This window comes from Priapulus caudatus, unplaced genomic scaffold, assembly GCF_000485595.1.
Source record: "Priapulus caudatus unplaced genomic scaffold, Priapulus_caudatus-5.0.1 Scaffold551, whole genome shotgun sequence".
In the NCBI taxonomy this organism is placed as follows: Eukaryota; Metazoa; Priapulida; class Priapulimorpha; order Priapulimorphida; family Priapulidae; genus Priapulus; species Priapulus caudatus.
This window is the reverse complement of record NW_014577612.1, coordinates 166,720-183,567: the sequence shown is the minus strand read 5'-3', so window position 1 is coordinate 183,567 and position 16,848 is coordinate 166,720. Positions and strand designations below refer to the sequence as shown.

The window sequence follows — 16,848 nt, the reverse complement described above, 5'->3', positions numbered from 1 at the left end:
ACATATCGAATAAGAATATAATTATTTTATAATTAATTTTGACGAAATTAAAATAATATTATCGAAATCATATATTCATTTTCAAAAATCAAAATGGCCGACAGTGTCACGTCGAGACCCACCTGGCTTCTTCTTCTTTCCACCGGCCGTCTGCGATCCCTCGGCTTCCCCTGCCATCATCTTCTGCAGCTCCCTTCGCTCGACCTCCTCCCTCTCGTGAGAGATCTACGTATACGCGAAGGAAGACAAACACAAATATATAGTAAGCTCGCGATCTTGCGAAACAGCTCTTTGCTGTTGGTATGAGACTGGAAACGAGGATAGAGGTTTATGTAGGATTAACGTTAATAAAGTTAATCCTGTATATATGGCTAGTGTCCTTTATGGACAGGTATGCGTTGCATAGGGACGGTTTCACTGCAAAGTGACCACTCACAGGAAACATAAAAAGCATCCCTTATACACAGGTGTCCATTTTATAGAGGTTACCACTAACACAGGTACATAACACAGGTAACATAGGCAGGTGACTGCAGTTGACAAAACCAGCAGACGTTAATTCAGTCAGCGCACCTGTACCGCACCTCTCGTTAACTCGGTTAACTCACCTGCACCGTGCCTCTCGTTACCTCACCTGCACCGCGTCTCTCGTTACCTCACCTGCACCGCGCCTCTCGTTAACTCACCTGCACGGTGCTCTTCTTCGTCTTCAGCATCTTCTCCATGTTCTTGGCCATCTCCTCGATGACGGAGTCGTCCGACGAGCTCTCCTCGTCCGTCGACAGTACCTCCGACGACGACATGACGCGGTTCTGAAGGTCGAACACGCGCTGGCACTCCTCCTTGTAGCGCTCCTGATGCTCCGCTATGCTGAAGCGGTTACCTCGCGCAAACTTGCTCATAGCTGTGAAGCGGACGAAGGAGACGCAATTACAGTCGAGGAGGCAACGTTTTGTGTGAAATAAAATGATGAATCATTGTCACATCTTATCACGTCACAAAATATCCCGTTTTGAACTCCCTTTGTCCGCAAGGACGTGGACGAACAAATGTAATAATGACGTACAGAGTAAAAAAAAAAGATTAACCCGTCACAAATGACGGATGCTCGGCGATACTGAAGCAATTGCCTCGCGCAAACTTGCTCATAGCTTGACGTGTGAAATAAAATAATAATAAAACTGGTGATGTGTCGAATGAAATGTGTGATGTGTGAACTCACTGCGGCGGCAAGGTGTGGACGAAGGAGACCGGTGAAAAGAACGATGACAGTGATGGTGTGATGTGTGAAAATAAATCACGATTGTGTGATTGCCTCACGCAAACTTGCTCATCGCTTGACGTGTGAAATAAAATAATAATAAAACTTGTGATGTGTCAAATAAAATGTATTGACGACGTACAGAGTAAAAAGAAAGATGAACACGTGACAAGTGACTGATGCTCCGCGATGCTGAAGCGATTGCCTCGCGCAAACTTGCTTATCGCTGTGGCGTGGATGAGCAACACAATTACAGTCAGAGAGGCGAGGTGTTGTGAAGGAGTGATGTGTGTGATAAAATATAACAACAATATAATATGAATGAATAAAAAAAAATGACGTGTGATATATAATGATGAACGATATCACGTCACGTTGTCACAAAAACTCCCTTCCACATTTATTTCCCCCTAAATTAATTTCCCTACCTAGATTGTGCTGTGATTTATTTACAGATTCATTTACAGACTTATTCAGGGCATGACCTTGTATAACCTTGTACCCTGTACCTGCGCAGCAGAAACTTTCAGGCCTGCTACTTACCGGATTCGCTGTCTCCTGCTTTCGACTGGACTGTGGACAATGTCCGTACCATGTCTATGACGTCCCAGCGAGGAAGCTTGTTGATCTGTTACCACGGAAATGATCGAAGCGAGAAACATCAGCAGCATCATCCAAGTCACTCGGCAAAGCTAACTCGACATTCGCTAATTCAATATCGACACCTACCACTTTCCTTTACCTCAGTGGTCCACTCATGCTCTTGCCGGGGTGATATCGGTCAAATGTACATGACAATAGCAAACAACATTTCCACGAAAAGCATGCATGCGGCGTCTGCTCTGCATGCGGCGTCTGCTCTGCATGCGGCGTCTGCTCTGCATGCGGCGTCTGCTCTCACCTCGTCATCCGGCACCCCAAACTTCCTCAGCAGCTGCTTGGCCGTCTTCAGGTTGAGTCGTCTCAGGTCGGCGTCCGTACCCGTCACAGTCTTCTTAGGGGGCGCCGGCGATTGCTCGTCCTGCGCGCGGTGCACGGCGGGATGTAACGTTGAAGAATTAATAAAGCTAGATACAATGAAGTGAATATTCTACTTCTTAACGTAACAGTTAATTGATTTAATACTATAAACGTTCTCCAATTCCTTCTCTATGAATCTAATTCTTAATATTAACTTAATAATATATATTCATATATTATTCTATATGATGGCTAGGAGATTTTCATACGCAGCGTATAGAGCTCGTATACCTACGAGAAATAATTTTAATGCTAACGTTTAAAAAGATTTTAATTATTTAATTAATTAGTGAGCAACACTTACAGGTTCCACTTCTTCCTGTTTCACAGCTATACCATGCTTCCCTAGCAAGATTCTCGACTTCTTAGGCTCCGTCTATAAACAACAAACTACAACATTATTCAAAAATTAAACCATTATGCCACGAAAAGCGACAAAACTGGCAAAAAAGCAATGAAAGTCCTGCGAATTCAGCAAACTGAAAATATTTCTACTTGATTACATAATCACATGAAAAACTTTTTGAAAACTTTCGATGAACGCCTGAGTAAAAGACAAATTCACCTGGCACACTTTACAATCACGTTACTACAACCAGTCATGTTCCTTGTGGAATTTCATCACCCAGAGTTAATCAATCAAAATCAACGAGAGAACGATTAATGGTTTGAACCAGCCAACCTCAACGCGAACGCAGACGGCATGTTTACATTAGAGTGTATTTGTGAGGCCAGGAGCAAAGCTAGAAAAATGCGTTGTAGTTATGTATTGTGGGTCTGACCTTCTTATCCTTGGTCGGTGATTCCGTTCCCTGCTGGTCGTTTGGATCGGGATCTTGTGGTATGTCCAAGATGATGTTCTCGTCATTTGGGTCAAGGGTCAGAATTTTTGGCGTTGGAATCCTCTCCATGTTCTTCACGGGCAAAATAATCGAGAATGGGTTAATGGATCATCGAGGAGGACCACACCTGCCACGTTTTAATACAGAGCGGCTGAAAAATACCAGTGCTGTATAAATTACAAGACGTGTCGGTGATAACTGATAACTCAACCAATGAATCAAATCACAAAACAAACCTGCAATTAGGATACTCTCACACCTCTGAACGAGTTATTGCCATCAAAGCTATTGATTCCCAATCGGTACACACAACGGGCTTACACACCAATTTACCAGGCTGCCCGATTGAATATGGAGCGGACCCAGAGTTGCGACCACGAGTCTCCCGATATGAAAAAATATTACGCGCCACGATACTGTATACGCTGTAAATTTCGCGGTGGTTTAATTTTCGCGAATTTCGCGAACGCGTCCCCGACCGCGAAAATAACAACACGCGAATAATTCGTACAGAATAATACCGAATAATTAATAATTCACAGACCGCGAAATAAAACCACTCGCGAAATTGTCAAGTCTGAATTCGCGAAAATATCTGTACGCGAAAAATATGGCGTGTACAGTACAACACATGCACGCTCTCACCTCCGCGTCCCATATGACGTCGTCCTCCCAGCGACCGTAGATGAGATCAGAGTTCTCGACGGGAAAGATCGAGTACCAGACGTTCGCTTGTTGCTGCTCCCGCTCGCCGCTGCCGCCGGAGCCGAGGGGCACCTGAGGCATCTGCTTCAGCACGACCGTCTTGTTTCCCATCGGTCCGGACTTCACGGTCAAGCTGCTCGTAGTCAGGCCGGTCGGCAGCTGCTGCAGGCCCACAGCGCCGGACTTGGCTGTCGGCGGCAATTAGATAACATAGAGATGGAGAGTGAGGAAGGGAGACAGAGAGAGAAAGCAAAAGAGAGAGACAGAGAAAGAGAGAGATAGAGGGAGAGAAAGAGAGAGGAAGGAAGACAGAGATAGGAAGAGAGATGTTAGCAGCAGCAGCTAGCTCTTCTCCGCTGCAAAAGCACGCGATTTGCACAAAGATTTTCCGTGAATAAACATATACATGTATAATCTCATACACAGGTACGTCATGTAGTGTGTGCCATGCCGACCAACTATGCTGGCCACCCAATGCTTCCATACCTCGTCGTCAATCTTCACTTGCGAATCTTCTATGTCCATGTCGTCTTCGTTGGCGAAGAGGGACTTCTCTCCGTAGCCGGCATCCTGAAACAGAAGAACAGCTGTTGCGTCAAACCTGCTGTCCGGACGCATGTCCATGAAGAATACTTTTGGGTTTCCCATCGAGTGACTCTTATATACGTGTTTGATGGTGTTTAAGTAAATAATTAAACAAGATTACACAACGTGGAAATTTTAATAGCTACAAACTATAAATAATACAATAATAAAATACAATAGCTATAAATAAACAAGTAAATAAATAAATATATATATACATACATATATATACATATAATATATACTATAATATAATAAATTTGCGGAATAAAACAAAAAGATAGAACGTATAAACAAGTGAGCAGCAAGCGTCTGCTGACCTTGAGCCGTTGCTCGGCTGCCAGCATGCTGTACCAGGCACAGCACTGCTCTGGTGACACCATTGCTCGGATCTCCTCCTCCGTCGGCAGACGCCACTCTGGCTTCACCACCCACCAGTTAGAGTCCATACCTACAGCAGCACACAGCGAGAGATTAAGAAGTGGGGCGGCCATGTTTGGTTTAGGTTCGATTGCAGTGCTGACAGAAATATGTCGGTACTGTCAAAATCTAGTAACAATTGGATTTACATGTAGGATGGTACTTTAGATATTTAAAAGGAAAGCGAAACTAGCAAGTCTAGTGCTGTATGCATCTACAATGACCGTGTTAGGGATTCACTTCTTGTAGTTAATTTGTGGTAAGTTTTTTCTTATGGTGCCTAACTTTGCATGATTTCCCCTCAATCTAAATGGAATAAAGAATTTGTAACAGCTCCCCTTTTCTAATTTTCCATTCACAGAATTTTGCAGTGACAACGACAAATTTTCATCGGCTAGGTACTAAGGTGAACTACAAGCTTACCGGTTCGTTTAAAGTCAGCGCAGAGCTTTAAGCGTTTTCTGATGCTGCTTTCTGAGTGAGAAGGAAAGGCCTTCTTGATGTCGTCCATCTTGATTCTGCGGGGGACGTCTTTACTTTTCCAGAACAGCCGATAGATGAACACCTGGGAGAGGGCAATCGATCATGAGACAATGTATGACATAACAAGCAAATGCTTCTTCACTGATACTACATAGTACATGGTAGAGTTGCTAAGATATGCTAAAAATCTATTTTTAATACCTATTATACCTATATTAACACAATCTAACTATTAAAAACCAAACTAACATCAGGGGATAGATTTATGAAACCTACATCTAACACATTTTAAACAGTAATATTGAACATTGCATTGTTACGTTCTATCAACTACATACAAAGTTCATATCATGGTATTTATTAGATTTAGGTTCTTAGTTAATTAATGTACTATTACTGAATTAATGTAAAATGAACGTAATTACTGAATTATTGTTAATGTACGTTTTACTACTGCTTTTTAATTATATAGAGATAGAGTCACCAGGACACAATCATAAGCTCACTACACAAGCTCATCATCTTACTCCCGATGAACTCACTCACCTGCAGGAAGTCACGAATGAAATTATTCGCCTTCTTCGAGTTTGGTCCGGGCACCTCGAGCAACGGAGCCAGCTGCCCCAGCGTGAAGATCGTGTTCACCTCACGAATGTAGTAGCTGTAATACGAAACACGCAAAAATGTAGTAGCTGTAACATGAAACATGCACAAATGTAGCAGCTGTAGCATGTAACATAACGTGCAACATGTAACGTGAGAAATGCAGCAGCTGTAACATGTAACGTGAGAAATCAAGGCACGTAACCGTAACGGGACGAAATGTAGCACTGAAGCATCGCGTAACATGGAGAAATGCCAGGGCAGCTGAACCAGTAACGTGAGAAGTTTGTGATGTAGGGGCACGCTGTAACATAGTAACAGAGAAAAGGCAGCAGCGTAACATGGAACGGAGACATGCAGGGGCAGCTGCATATGAAGCGTGAGAATGTGCAGCTGTAACATGTAACGCTGAGAAATGGAGGCAAGCTGTAACAGTAAACATGAAAAATCGCAGCAGCCGGTAAGCACTGTGAGCGTGAGAAACGTAGCAGCGTAACATGTGAGGAGAAATGCAGGCAGCCTGTAAGCCATGTGACGTGAACAATGCACAGCTGTAACAGTAACAATGAGAAAATGCAGCAGCGTACAGTGACCGGGAGAAAATGTAGCAGCGGAACATGTGCCAGTGAGCCAAGCAGCAGGCGGTAAGCATGTAACGTGAGAGATGTTCAGCAGGCTGTAACATGTAATCAGAAAATGGACAGCTGTAACATGTAACGTGAGAAATGCAGCAGCTGTAACATGTAACGTGAGAAATGCAGCAGCTGTAACATGTAACGTGAGAAATGTAGCAGCTGCAACACATAATGCGCGAAATGTAGCTGATGAGCGAAATGCAGCAGCTGTAACATGTACAGGGTTTCTTATACATAAGAGGCCCAGTGGCGCACCGCCATTGTCAAATTAAACATCGCTGTTGTGAAAATGCTCCTGTATTTACCCGCCATTGTCAAAATAGTGTCAACCCAAAAATGAATAGATCCCCACGTGCTTCTGGCATATTTAGATTGCCATGTGCGTTTATTAAGTCATGTGTCACTTGGTCATGCATGCCTAAGGCACGCCTTTGAATCCATCATGCACGTTTTTTTTCATACCAAACTGGCCATTAGGCCTACCTCCTTTGTCTAATTTTCCCTCAGAAGAAACCCTGATGTAACCCGCGAAATGTAGCCGTTGCCGCGAGCAACCGCATCACATCAGTAACATCAGTGTCATCACAATCTCTGTTCGCCTTAACCGCACTACAGTCATCACACTGCCAGCGACAACTTTGTCCACTCGTTCACGGGAGCCACCCGGTTTCGTGAGTCACGCACACCGTCGTGTGTAATGGCCAACACGGGTCACTTACTGTTGCCTGGTGCGTATGATGAGAAAGTCCGTCTGCGGCATCTCGTGTGGATAGATCGGAGCTCGGAACATGTTGTTCTCTGTCGCCTGAGCAGTGAGAAACGCAACGCATCATATAATACGCGTCCGACGTTAAATACCATAAATTAGCAACATAGGAATTAGGAATAACATAACATACAAATAACAAAAAAATTTATATATAAAATAAAATAAAATGAAATGATATAGCATTAAACGGGCTCCCAAATTACATACAGAGAGCTAGATGCGATCTCAGGCACTTTGAAGGCATCAATTCATAAGTGAAACGAACATGCACCTCACATGAGCAAACTGTAGATACATGCTGTCATATTCCTACGTATTCCTGTCATATTCCTGTCATATTCTTACATTAAAGATGAGCATACAAATCTGTAGCATACCTGCAGGCACTGGCCAGGAGCAAGAGAACCGAGGAAGGGTGATGTGTGAGCGTATGACAGCTCACCGTACGGTAGCTCAGGGGCTCCCGAATCTTTGCCTGGTTTCTGAAAGGCGACCACAAAAACCAGAGATCACACACAAGAGAACGAATACTTATGTAGAGACGTGCAAACCATAGAAAATATTTATAATGAATCAGGATGTACTCATGGGTGTTACAGAGATGCCAACACATATTTGAAGCAATCTGTAGTTTCTGGCCATCAAATTAGGAGTTCGAGGATCACGCATGCCCCCCGGAAAATGGTTTGATTCTGAGATGCAATTTCCTGCATTCTGAGGGTAAAAATTTTTTTTTTTACGATCACAGTGAAATTCGTAGTTTGATACAAACTGGTCGTAGTGGTGCAAAAGAAATTGAAATTCGTATAAAATACGGATAAATCGTAGTGGTTGGCATCTCGGGTGTTACATTACATTTCACTCACAACACACCTTAAAATAATCTACCCCACATCTTTCATTCACTATAATTTTACTCAAATTGTTACCAATAAAATTTAATGATAAATTTCAGAAGAACGCCACTGCAATTACTGCATAGAATTCATGGCCTAGCGTAGATTTGTGTTGCACGTCAGCAATGACACATTCAAACAACCGTTCCCCATATCCCACGCACTCACGCGCGACTTACCGTTACCGGAAACTTTTGAGCAACTGCACTCACTGCACCCCGTCCCCCGTGCCCACACCACTGTCCCCCACGCCACCCCTGTGCCTCCACCCGCACCCTGCCCCCACGCGCTTGTAATAGTTCTTAATCTTCGACGCCATGCCCCCCCCCTCACGCCCGCACCCTGCCCCCACACACCCCGCCTCCACGCGTGCACTCACGCGCTTGTAGTAGTTCTTGATCTTCGTCGCCATGCCCCCCCTCACGCCCGCACCCTGCCCCCCCACACCCCGCCTCCACGCGTGCACTCACGCGCTTGTAGTAGTTCTTGATCTTCGTCGCCATGCCTGCGTTCATCATCGCCGGCGCGTGTTCCTCGGAATACTCGAAGAACACGAGCTCGCCGTCCATGCCCGTGAGGTCCTGTGGCGTGCGCATGAAGAACATCTCTCCGCCGCCGGACGCCTGCCGTTCCTGCTCCCTCACCTGCAACAAGAAGAGACATGGGGAGGATTACCAGTCAGGCCATCCTTAAAAAATCATATGTTTGCTGTCCTTCGACCGACCCACGAAAATAGCCGCGACCCAAAAGTTTTTTTTTGACATTTTGAGTTCCATATTTTATTATATTTTTTTTACATTTTTCATAGTTAAGACTGAAACACAAAGCATGTGTGGCAAACATGAGAACAGACTTAAACTAACTATTATGCCTCACACAAAAAAATGGCCTCAGGGGGAGGATTGGCTGCTGCTGTTTATGCTGACGATAGTACAAGAATCTCACTCTGCAACAGGTGACAACTGCCCCGAGAGACCACACGGGGGAGGATTAGCCTGACCTGTTTATGCTAGGTGTTTGCGGTGATGGTTAGTTTGCTCTGTGTCATATCGTTTGTCTCCTGTCTCTCTCACGCGCCCACTTTCTCTCTCTCTCTCTCTCTCTCTCACACACTCATTCATTTTGTCTCCCTTTCTCTCATGATTAACCTGCTGTCTCGTTGTCTCTTTTTCTCTATCTCTCTCTCTCTCTCTCTCTCTCTCTCTGTCTGTCTTGTGCAAACGTTCGTACACCCCTTCCTGCTATTCTCTCTCTCCCTCTCCCATCCTCCTCTCTCTCTCTCACTCTCTCTTCATCATCCCCTCCCTCTCTCCATCAGCTCCCCCTCCATGCTCACCCGTGCTTTCTTCTTGATCTGTTTCAACAGCGGATGCACGGGATGCGGTCCCGGCTGAGCCATCATGCCGTGAGAGTACTTCTTCAGGGGTTGCCGGTGCCAGTTGCGGAGTCGCATCGGGCCGAGGTGCGTGACGAAGAAAGGCTGCCTCAGCTCGATCGCCGGCGTAGAGTGCTGCAATCAAACACAAGTACATCTCAGTGTCCGTGGCACCACCTAGTGCACAAAACTTCAACTATCTATCTCTCTCTTCCTCCCCCTCTCTCGCTCTTTCTCCCTCCCTCCCTCCTTCTCTCTCCCTCTCTCTCTCCCTCCCTCCCTCTCTCTCTCTCCCTCCCTTCCTCCCTCTTCCTCACCTGCAGCATGCCGCCTCCGCCCACGTTGTGCCTCAGCGCGTTGTCCAGCGTTAGCTTCGGGTTGTAGTACTCGTCGTTAGACATGTTGAACGGATCCTTCTCGACGACCTCAGGCATTGGAGGCTGCGAGAACAAACAAACACCTGCTGTCAAGCACCGGAGAGTGGTTGACACACGCAAACAAACGCCTGCTGTCAAGCGCCGGAGAGTGGTTGACACAAACAAACAAACACCTGCTGTCAAGCGCCGGAGAGTGGTTGACACAAACAAACAAACACCTGCTGTCAAGCGCCGGAGAGTGGTTGACACAAACAACACCGTGCTGTCAATCGCGCGAGATGTGGTTGCACAACACAAAACAGAACTCACTGCTTGTCACAGCGCCGCGGAGAGTGGTTTCCGAACCACAAAAACAAACAAACACCATCGCTGTCAAAATCGCCCCGAAAGAGTGGTTGAACAACAAACAAACGAAATGCCTGCTGTAAGCACCGCCGCGAACCAGTAGACCCTGACGCAAAACCTAAACAAACACGCGTCAGACAATTGGTTGCCGACCTTGGACTAGTAGGCTTACGTGTGTGGTGAGGCACAGTGACTCCCTTTCTCATTAATTACGTGTTAAATGTTAATACACGCTCGATTTTTCTCACTTATGGGATTTCTCCCGTATTCTCTTATTCTCTCTGCCCCTTATCTTTCTTTATATCTCTCTCTTTCCCCTCCTTATCTCTCTTCTAAGACACAAGCAGATATATCTGCTCTTCTCCTTCTCCTCTCTCTCGGCGTCTCTCGTCCGCTCCTCTCTCGCTTCCCTCTCTCTCGCTCTCTGCTCTCTCTCTCTCTCCTCTCTGCTCTCTCTCATCCTCTCTTCTCCTCTCTCTCTCTTCTCTCCAGCTCTCGGTCTTCTCGCCTCTCCTCTCTCTCTCTCTCTCTCTCTCTCTCCTCCTCTTCCGCTAGTGTTTTTCTTCTTTAACCTAAAATCTCGTCTCCATTATCGCGCTCTACATACTGGACATCTCTCATACTTCTCGTCTCATCTCTCTCTCTCTCTCTCTCTCATCTCATCTCTACTCTCATCTATTTAGTCGCTTTTTCCTCTCCCCCTGCATCTCTGTTGTTGGTCTCCATGTAATTAGAGAATACCATGTAATAGCTCAAATTTTAAAGAATTTCAAGCTGACAAGAAACAACTTACGGTTCCACTCAGAGCAACCTTAACACAGCTTCTGTTTTACACAAGCAAATATACCATGCTATACCTAGCAAGATTCTCGACATTCATTAGGTCCGAAATATTATAACAACAAACCACACTATTTATTTATCAATGATTCAAAAATGGAAACCATATATAGCACGAATAAGCAGACAAAACTGAAAGCAAAAAAAAGCAATAAGAAAAGTGCCTGCAGAAATTCAGAACCAACACTGAACAAATAATTTCTACTTAAGAATTACATAAATTCACATGAAACAAAACGTTTTAGAAAAAACTTTCGATGAAGCTAGACGTAAAGGAAACGAAAATATCAACCTGGCACACTGTACATTCACGATATAAAACCCAGTCCGATTCCTTGGGTGGAAATTTCGATCACAACGCAAAGTTAATCAATACAAATCAACGCAAAGAAAACAAGATATAATAGGATTATGACAGCACCTTCAACAAGCGAAGCCGCACAGGAGGCACAATGTTTCAACAATATAGAGTGATTTGATAGAGGCCAGGGCAAAAAGCTAGAGAAAAATGCGTCTGTAGATTGGTGTAAATTGATGAGGTACTGACCATTTCTAATATCCTTGGTCGGTTATTGATATAACGTATAACCTAGCTGGATCAGTAAAATTGGAAATCGAGGAAATCTTGTGGCTATAGTCCAGATGATGTTCTCATTCATTCGAGGTCAAGAAGACGTCAGAATTTTTTGGCCTGTTGGAATCCTCAATCATGTTCTTTCACGAAGCAAAATATCGAGAATGCGCTAGTTAATAACTGGCAGTGGTGGGCAACAACTATTTCATAAAAGTGAGGGCAAGCACTCAGGTGGCACATAGAAAAGTTCGAAAGGGCGCACCTTTATAAAAATCGGGGGCGGTAGCCGCTCTAAACGATATACGATGCGTATTCGCCCTCAAAGGGCGCCCAATTATCTGGACCCTGAAATTAAGACTGAAATGGACAATTGCGAGGAAGAACGACGCAGAAAGGCACACAAGAAAACACTATCTGGTATGACACTGAAAAAGGTCAGCCCTACTGGTGTCAAGCACAACATGATTGATATTCACAAACATTTAACTTGATTAAAAAAAACAAAAAAAAATCTTAATTATTATTTTATAGGCAATGATTTCATATTTTATATTTATTATTTTGCTGACAGCATATCCGCGGGCCGCACAAGAAAACCACAACGTAGGAGGGCCGCATGCGGCCGCGCGACAGGCCGCAGATATTGCCCAACCCATGAGGTCCGTTAATGGATCATCGAGGCAGAGAGACCACAACTAGACCCCACGTTTAATAATACAGAGGCGGACTTGAAAAAATACCAGCGTGACTGCTAATAAATTTAAAAGAACAGTGATAACTGAATCGAACTAAACCAACTTGAACAATCAATATATCAGCAAAACAAAAACACCCGAGCAAATATAGAGATTACTACTTCACACCCGCCTGAACGAGTTATTCACATCAAAGCTATCGATCACACACCGAGTAACGACACACCTAGGCTTAACACACCAATGTTACCAAGAAGGAATGCCAATCAAAATTAGGAGCGGACCCAGAGTTCGAGCCAAGAGGTCTCCCGATACGAAAAAAACTAATTCAAGACCAGCCACGAAATACTGTATACCGCTGTAAAATTCGCGGTGGTTTAATTTTAAGCGAAATTCGCGAAACGCGCTCCGAACGCGAAATACAACAACGCGCGAAGTAATTTCGATACAGAATAATACAACCCGAATATTATATTCACCGAGCGCGAATAAAACCACTCGCGAACAAATTGTCAAGTCTGAAATTTCGGCAAAAATAATCTGTTACGCGAAATATGGCGTGAATTACAGTACAACAACCAGCACGCTCTACACCGTACAAGCGTACATATGACATCGTCCTCACCAGCGAACCAGGTAGATGAAAGATCAAGGACAGTTCTCGACGGAAAGAATCGAAGATACCAAGAAACGTATCGCATTGTAGCTGCTCCCGACTGCCGATGCCGCCGAAGACCGAAGGGGGACCACCTGAGGGACATTGATTCAGGCAACGAATCGTCGTTGTTTTCCATTAAGAGTCCAGGACTTCAAACCGGTCAAAGCTGAATCGAATAGATCAGGACGGTCAAGGAGCTGACCTAGCAGGCCCAACAAGACGCACGGAACTTGGCTGTCGGCCAGGCAATATAGATAACATAGATAAAGCGGTGCCACGCTATTTGCTGTACGTTACAACTCGCATGCGTGCCGATGCGTGCCGATGCGTAGCAGGTGACAAGAATGAAACGATGTTGCGTTGATTGAATGTGTGTTGACATGAAATAAGCGGAGTATGACAATGCAATGACATGTGATATATAATAAATAATGATATTGAAATCTTTTCTTTTAATAAATATATATAGTAAACTAAATATACATATAAAATTTATTGTATTTAAATTACTCAAACAAACAAAAATATTATATGCATATTAAATATATATCTGATATTATATATTTTATGTACATTATATGTCCGACGTTGTACTTACCCTGTTGAGCGAGGGGCAGTTCTCTTGTTGTGCTGCTAGGTATCCAGCCAGCTGCCTTTGCCCTTGTACTAGTACTCGTTTGAGCCTTGAATCAAACATGTTTACAGACTTTTTCGAACTTTATCCAAAATCAAGGTGCGACTATAATCGTTTCGAACCTTTTCAGGTATCTCTAATTTCTCATTGCAATTTGACCTTTGATTTTGCACATTAAACCTTTGATTTTGCCACATTCGTGTGCGGAAGGCATCACAGCCATGGATGGAAACTAAGCCTATCATGAATGCAAATTCTAAAAATGCAACAGATTCGGCCAACTAGGTTGCTTATCAATAAATAATGCCTGAAGTAGAATGAATTCGGTGGTGCTGAGTAAGCAATGCTCTGATTGGGGACCCCGGTGTCTTACCTTTGTTCGCAGTGGTTCAGCATCCCAAATGACATCATCTTCCCAATGAAGCTGAGTGACCATCTCGTATCGATCGGTCGGGTACATATCCACAAACTCCTCATCCTCAGCCTCTTCTTTATTCTTATCTTCTTCCTCCTCCTCCTCCTGCTCCTCCTCTTCCTCCTCCTCATCTACACCTTTATCTTCACCGTCTTCTTTCCTCTTCTTCTTCTGCAACATAGTCAACACATGCTATTAGTGGTACATTTTAACTCCAAATAAGTCCAAGAGTGGACTATCACAAACACGCATTCATGCGTTGACAGATTCCCTATTACGTCTAAACTACATACACGTGTTCTACCGGTGGACAGACAGAGCATCTAATAGTAACAGCATACCGATTTTTACTACTAAAACAACACGTTTTCTCCCAAACATCTTAAAAAAGCCTCTCATCTTCTTCTTCTTCTTCTTCTTCTTCTTCTTCAGCTTGGTGCAAGGCACGTTATTTTCACCGGCTTGATACGAATGTTAGTGACGTACATGCCGACCACACACGTCATGAAAACGAACCTCACACGAACGCAAAGCTAGCACTTACTTGTGTTAACTTTAAAACTGTTTTTGCTAAACACAAATCTAAACAAGAGCAAACTTCCGCCACAGCGTAACAGTCCCGCCATCTTGCTGGTACACCCCATATCGTTGTTTCTACTCTCTATGACTATTGTTGTTTGACTCTGCATTGACACCATGCACGGCGCACAGGGGTCGAAATAAGCGATGGTCCAATGGTCCGGGGCCATCAAATAATCAGGAGGACCATCAGATTTTCAAAGTCAAAGGTCCGACGGACCATTGCATATTTTGGTCCCATTTACAATAAACAATTACTGTATCGTTTGATACATTCATTGTAGGTGAATAATTAAACCATGTTATCACCATGTAAAATCTCTTTCTTACGCTTGCACACCGCATTACTTTTAGAGAACAATTTTAAATTTAGGAGGACCATCTGAAATTTAGGAGGACCATCTAAATTTCAAACTAGATGGTCCTGTGGACCATCTCTTTTTTTCTCCTCATTTCTACCCCTGGCGCATATATCTATATATAGCTATCGATCTAATTTGTAGTCCGGTTTAAGGCGGCGGTGACACATCATAAACCCCTACATAGAGAGCGAGCGAATGATGAGAAATCCTTCAAAAAATTCCTGGATCCAGATCTGGATCCGGATCACCACCAAAATCGAATCGATTGGTTGTTGGCCCAAGACCAACCCGTCCAAAAAATTTCATCAAAATCCGTCCGTATGTTTTTGAGATATCCTGTTGACAGACAAACCAACAAACCAACAAACAAACAGCGGCAAAAACATAACATCCTTGGCAGAGGTAAAAAAGCCCCTCTCACCCAAACTCCACGACAGATGGCGCTCTCGCTCTGGCTCAATTCACCACTGCCACAAGTCGATTTCCGTAGGGATTTCTAACGCTTTTTTACCACAAGTTTTACAGCAGCCAGGTTACTCTTATCCTATGTAATAAGATTTGTACTAATAAAAGTCGCTTAAAGATATTAAAAATCCGACCATTATTTTATGAAAAAATTGATAAAATAGTGATACGAAATAGTGCGCGGATTGTGTGCCCATTTACTACTCTCAAATCATACGCGAGTATTGGCCTGCCATTCGCTGGATTAACCCGGAGCTCCGCCCACTTGAAAAATAGTACCAGCCTTGTGGCAGTGGTATCCTGAGTTGTATGAAGGGGGCGCTGCATGCAGTTTGCCTCTCACCTTCTTCTTCTTCAGCTTGAAGCCGTAATCGAATCCGTCGCCATCCTCTGACACGCCCATCATGTCGTACCACAGCTGCGCGGGTCCGTATCGCCACGGCGCCACCTTCGGCAGACGATCCTGCTTAGCGATGCTGTGCTCCTCCTCCTGCACCTCCTTCTTCTCCGGCTCCATCATGTGAATCTGCGCGATCAACGCGAGCGAGCGTCCGTTTAGTTACAACCGTTACCGTACATGCACGCGAATGTAAATTAGGAGCGTGGAAACAGTAACGGACTGTATTTGCATCTATATTATCAAGAGCTAATAATACCTTATAGCTTAGGTAATTTAATTATTACCTAAATTAATTTAATTATTTTATTGTAAGCTAGTTTAATTTAATTTAATAATACCTTATAATTAGCTCTAGGTATTACTACCTAATAGGTATTATTAGCTCTTGATATTATGTCTACTCAGATTTTATTGCCACTAGGAGATATAAATAATTGTAATAAAATTGTGCATGTTCGTACAGACTATTGTATACGCCATATTTTTCGCGTATTCAGACTTGACGGACAATTTCGCGAGTGGTTAATTTCGCGGTCGATGAATTATGCATTAATCGGTATTATTCAGTATGAATTATTCGCGTATTATTATTTCGTGGTCGGGGACGCGTTCGCGAAATTCGTGAAAATTAAACCACCGCGAAATATACAGCGTATACAGTAATCTGCGTTTTGGTAGCTGCTCGCGGAGAAACACTGTAAATCTCGCGCGACAAGTAACTGTAAACGTAAGCATGCAGCATACACACACACACACACACGCACACACACACACACACACGCACACACACGCACACACACGCACGCACACACGCACGCACACGCACATGCACACACACTCACACACGCACACACGCACACACATGCACACGCACACTCACGCTCAACCCACGCACACACACACACACACA

The 16,848-nt window shown here is 44.0% G+C and overlaps 1 protein-coding gene across 1 annotated transcript in view; it reads right to left on the bottom strand.

Moving 5' to 3' along the window:
- LOC106811549 (transcription initiation factor TFIID subunit 1-like) overlaps positions 1–16,848 on the bottom strand; it is a gene marked incomplete at its 3' end in the record, with an annotated part of 38,774 nt that overhangs the window by 18,523 nt on the left and 3,403 nt on the right. The window contains exons 8-25 of the mRNA XM_014815217.1: positions 15,882–16,064; positions 14,268–14,303; positions 9,912–10,034; positions 9,556–9,729; positions 8,690–8,863; positions 7,701–7,805; positions 7,274–7,359; positions 5,863–5,977; positions 5,257–5,398; positions 4,734–4,864; positions 4,284–4,398; positions 3,769–4,016; positions 3,064–3,195; positions 2,586–2,657; positions 2,163–2,282; positions 1,805–1,889; positions 687–904; positions 123–225 (exon numbers count right to left, since the gene is read on the bottom strand). Of these exons, the coding sequence (XP_014670703.1) occupies positions 123–225; positions 687–904; positions 1,805–1,889; positions 2,163–2,282; positions 2,586–2,657; positions 3,064–3,195; positions 3,769–4,016; positions 4,284–4,398; positions 4,734–4,864; positions 5,257–5,398; positions 5,863–5,977; positions 7,274–7,359; positions 7,701–7,805; positions 8,690–8,863; positions 9,556–9,729; positions 9,912–10,034; positions 14,268–14,303; positions 15,882–16,064 (2,362 nt within the window). The remainder of the gene's footprint in view (positions 1–122; positions 226–686; positions 905–1,804; positions 1,890–2,162; positions 2,283–2,585; positions 2,658–3,063; positions 3,196–3,768; positions 4,017–4,283; positions 4,399–4,733; positions 4,865–5,256; positions 5,399–5,862; positions 5,978–7,273; positions 7,360–7,700; positions 7,806–8,689; positions 8,864–9,555; positions 9,730–9,911; positions 10,035–14,267; positions 14,304–15,881; positions 16,065–16,848) is intronic.